The sequence below is a fragment of the Penaeus chinensis genome, chromosome 11 (assembly GCF_019202785.1).
Source record: "Penaeus chinensis breed Huanghai No. 1 chromosome 11, ASM1920278v2, whole genome shotgun sequence".
NCBI lineage: Eukaryota > Metazoa > Arthropoda > Malacostraca > Decapoda > Penaeidae > Penaeus > Penaeus chinensis.
In genome coordinates, this window is record NC_061829.1 from 11,019,846 (window position 1) to 11,022,345 (window position 2,500).

Consider the following 2,500-nt stretch of genomic DNA (forward strand, 5'->3'; position numbering starts at 1 on the left):
AGGTCTATGAGTTAGCTTATCTCATTGGTAGTACAGTACAGACATGTCAACATTCACCATAAAACTGGAGATAAAGAAATCCATTTTCAATACCATTTGGAAGCTCAAGTATATGAACACTACAGTTTTCAAAAAGTCCTTTCTTTATTCTGAAAAAGGGGAATGACTTCACCTTTCAGTCTCTTGGAAAGTTTATCCTCAGCATTGCACTTTTTTTTTTCTTTTTATTATTATGAATGAAAGCTAAATTTACACATGAAGCTTTTTAAAGTGTTAGGAAAGTCACTCATGGAAGAACAGCTTAATGCAGAACTCTCACTGGCATCCAAACAAGGAAACATTTGAAGGTCCAAGCATTTCTTACAGTATGTAAGGATATGGCAGCCAAACAAAAGGAATAAAAACCAAAATGTCCTTTATATCACATTTAGTCAACATAATGAAGCCATCCATCTTCAGTCACACTTGGCACGTTTTTAATTTAGTTTTCCATAAGGCAGTTTTTCATGTATACACTATGTGATTCCTTACAAGGAAACGTGTATTTGATGATGGTTGCATAAATGCTCAGAAAATATTTTGAAAATATTTTGCTTTTGGATTTTATTCTTTTAAATTTTCTTCAAAATCATAGAAGGCTCTTCACTTTTCACAAAAACCAAAGCCCATACTCTCTCAGTTCAAACTCTAATCACTGCTTTCAATCCTTCAAAAGTAATGTCTGTTCTGAGGAAAAAACTTCTTCAGTTTATAATGTACAATGTTGATTTACATTTAAACCAAGCTGCAACTGCATTATTCATCAGTCAGATAAACATTTTCACACATTACATTTTATCAGAATGGTGAATGATGTCCCCAATGCATCAGATAATATCAACTCTAAATTCTGAAAGAACATTTCTTCAGAAGAAAAAAAATCTGATACACTTTCACACACAATAGTGTCATGAATAATCATAAAATAAAATAAAAATTCTTTCACAATCTAAGTGAACGCATCACATCGTCTAGTACATTAAACCTGAAGGAGACTCCGGAAGCCTATGTTACTTACTATACATCTCCTTCAGACAGTCAAGACCATCACACTTGAAAACAGGGAGAACATACAGCACTACTAGTTTTTTTTGTTGTTGTATTTTATACTATGTAGGACTTTCACACTATCAAAACATTTTTGCTGTCTCATTATCACTCACATCCTGTTTTAAAAATAACATGTTAGACTAGGCTGCTGTTCTTGTGCCCCCCCTCCCCCCTATGGAAACCAATTTGTAGAGAAATTGCTTCCGAGGTATCCCAGACAAGGAAGTTGGGGTCTGGTTGTCTAGACGAGGTAGTTTTCCCGCTGCTGCACAAGAGGAAGAGGCTGCATTGGTGACAGGTCATCGTCGGAAGAACTAGGTTGCTTGGTCAGCATTGTAAGAGCTCGTACTATTTTCCGCATGAAAAAGAAAGAAATGGAAAATTAGAACAAATGCCATATACAAGTGCTATAAGCAAATCCTATATTCTAAACCTATTCAAAGTTTTTTTGTTTTTGTTTTTAATGAAGATACTGAAAAATTATTAATTTAACTAAAAAGAATGACTCCTGGTCTTGCTTTAGTTTATCCATTCTATAGTGAAGGCCAATAGCATGAGCAAAACTAGCAAAGGAAAAGAAAGAATGCAGGTTAGCAGACTTTATTTATATCATGCTGCTTTAATGTCTAAACCATTAGATATTAAAATGGTGTAAATTTTCCCCCAGTGACAAATTTCAAAAGAACATGATAACTTCAAAAATCCTATATTAACTTCAATAACTAAGAAATACATTTTCTTTTCAAATACTTAAATTTTTCTTATAAAATTCCACTTGTTTAAAGGGAAAACGTGATTTTTTTCCCCTTTTTTGTCTTATTTGATAGTTTCTTGTTATACAGACTTCTTAAGTGTTAAAAATAACCAAATTTATGAGCTTGAAAGGCTGATATATTTAAAGACATATTTACTTCAACTCTTTAAAATTATGCTAATATGGATACTGGAGTAAAGACCATATATATATAATTCAGTAAATTAATCCTTGCTAGTTTCTAAAATACTGAACTTTTTTCTACTTGACTTAAGCATTAACACTGAAATATGACAAAAATAAAGATTGAGAGTATTTAATTTCATAATTATGGTTTACTTCTTGAATATTATTATGCTAACTACATTTTACTGAATTCTATAGCAGATATCCTGGACCTGTGTTGCTTACTTGCAAGTGTATATTCATATACATATGCTCCTATATATGTGTGTATGTATATGTGATATGTGTGTGTGTGTAAGTATATATGTGTATGTGTGTATGTGTATGTATGTATATATATATATATATATATATATATATATATATATATATATATATATATATATATATATATATATATATATATATATATATATATATAGCCATACCTATACATATACATACATACACACAAGTAAAGTAATGGTTAAA

At 30.9% G+C, this 2,500-nt stretch overlaps 1 protein-coding gene across 1 annotated transcript in view; it reads right to left on the bottom strand.

Moving 5' to 3' along the window:
- LOC125030403 overlaps positions 1-2,500 on the bottom strand; it is a 32,818-nt gene that overhangs the window by 836 nt on the left and 29,482 nt on the right. Inside the window, exon 19 of the mRNA XM_047620438.1 lies at positions 1-1,437. This exon is cut by the window's left edge and continues 836 nt beyond it. Within this exon, the coding sequence (XP_047476394.1) occupies positions 1,331-1,437 (107 nt within the window). The 3' untranslated portion in view covers positions 1-1,330. The remainder of the gene's footprint in view (positions 1,438-2,500) is intronic.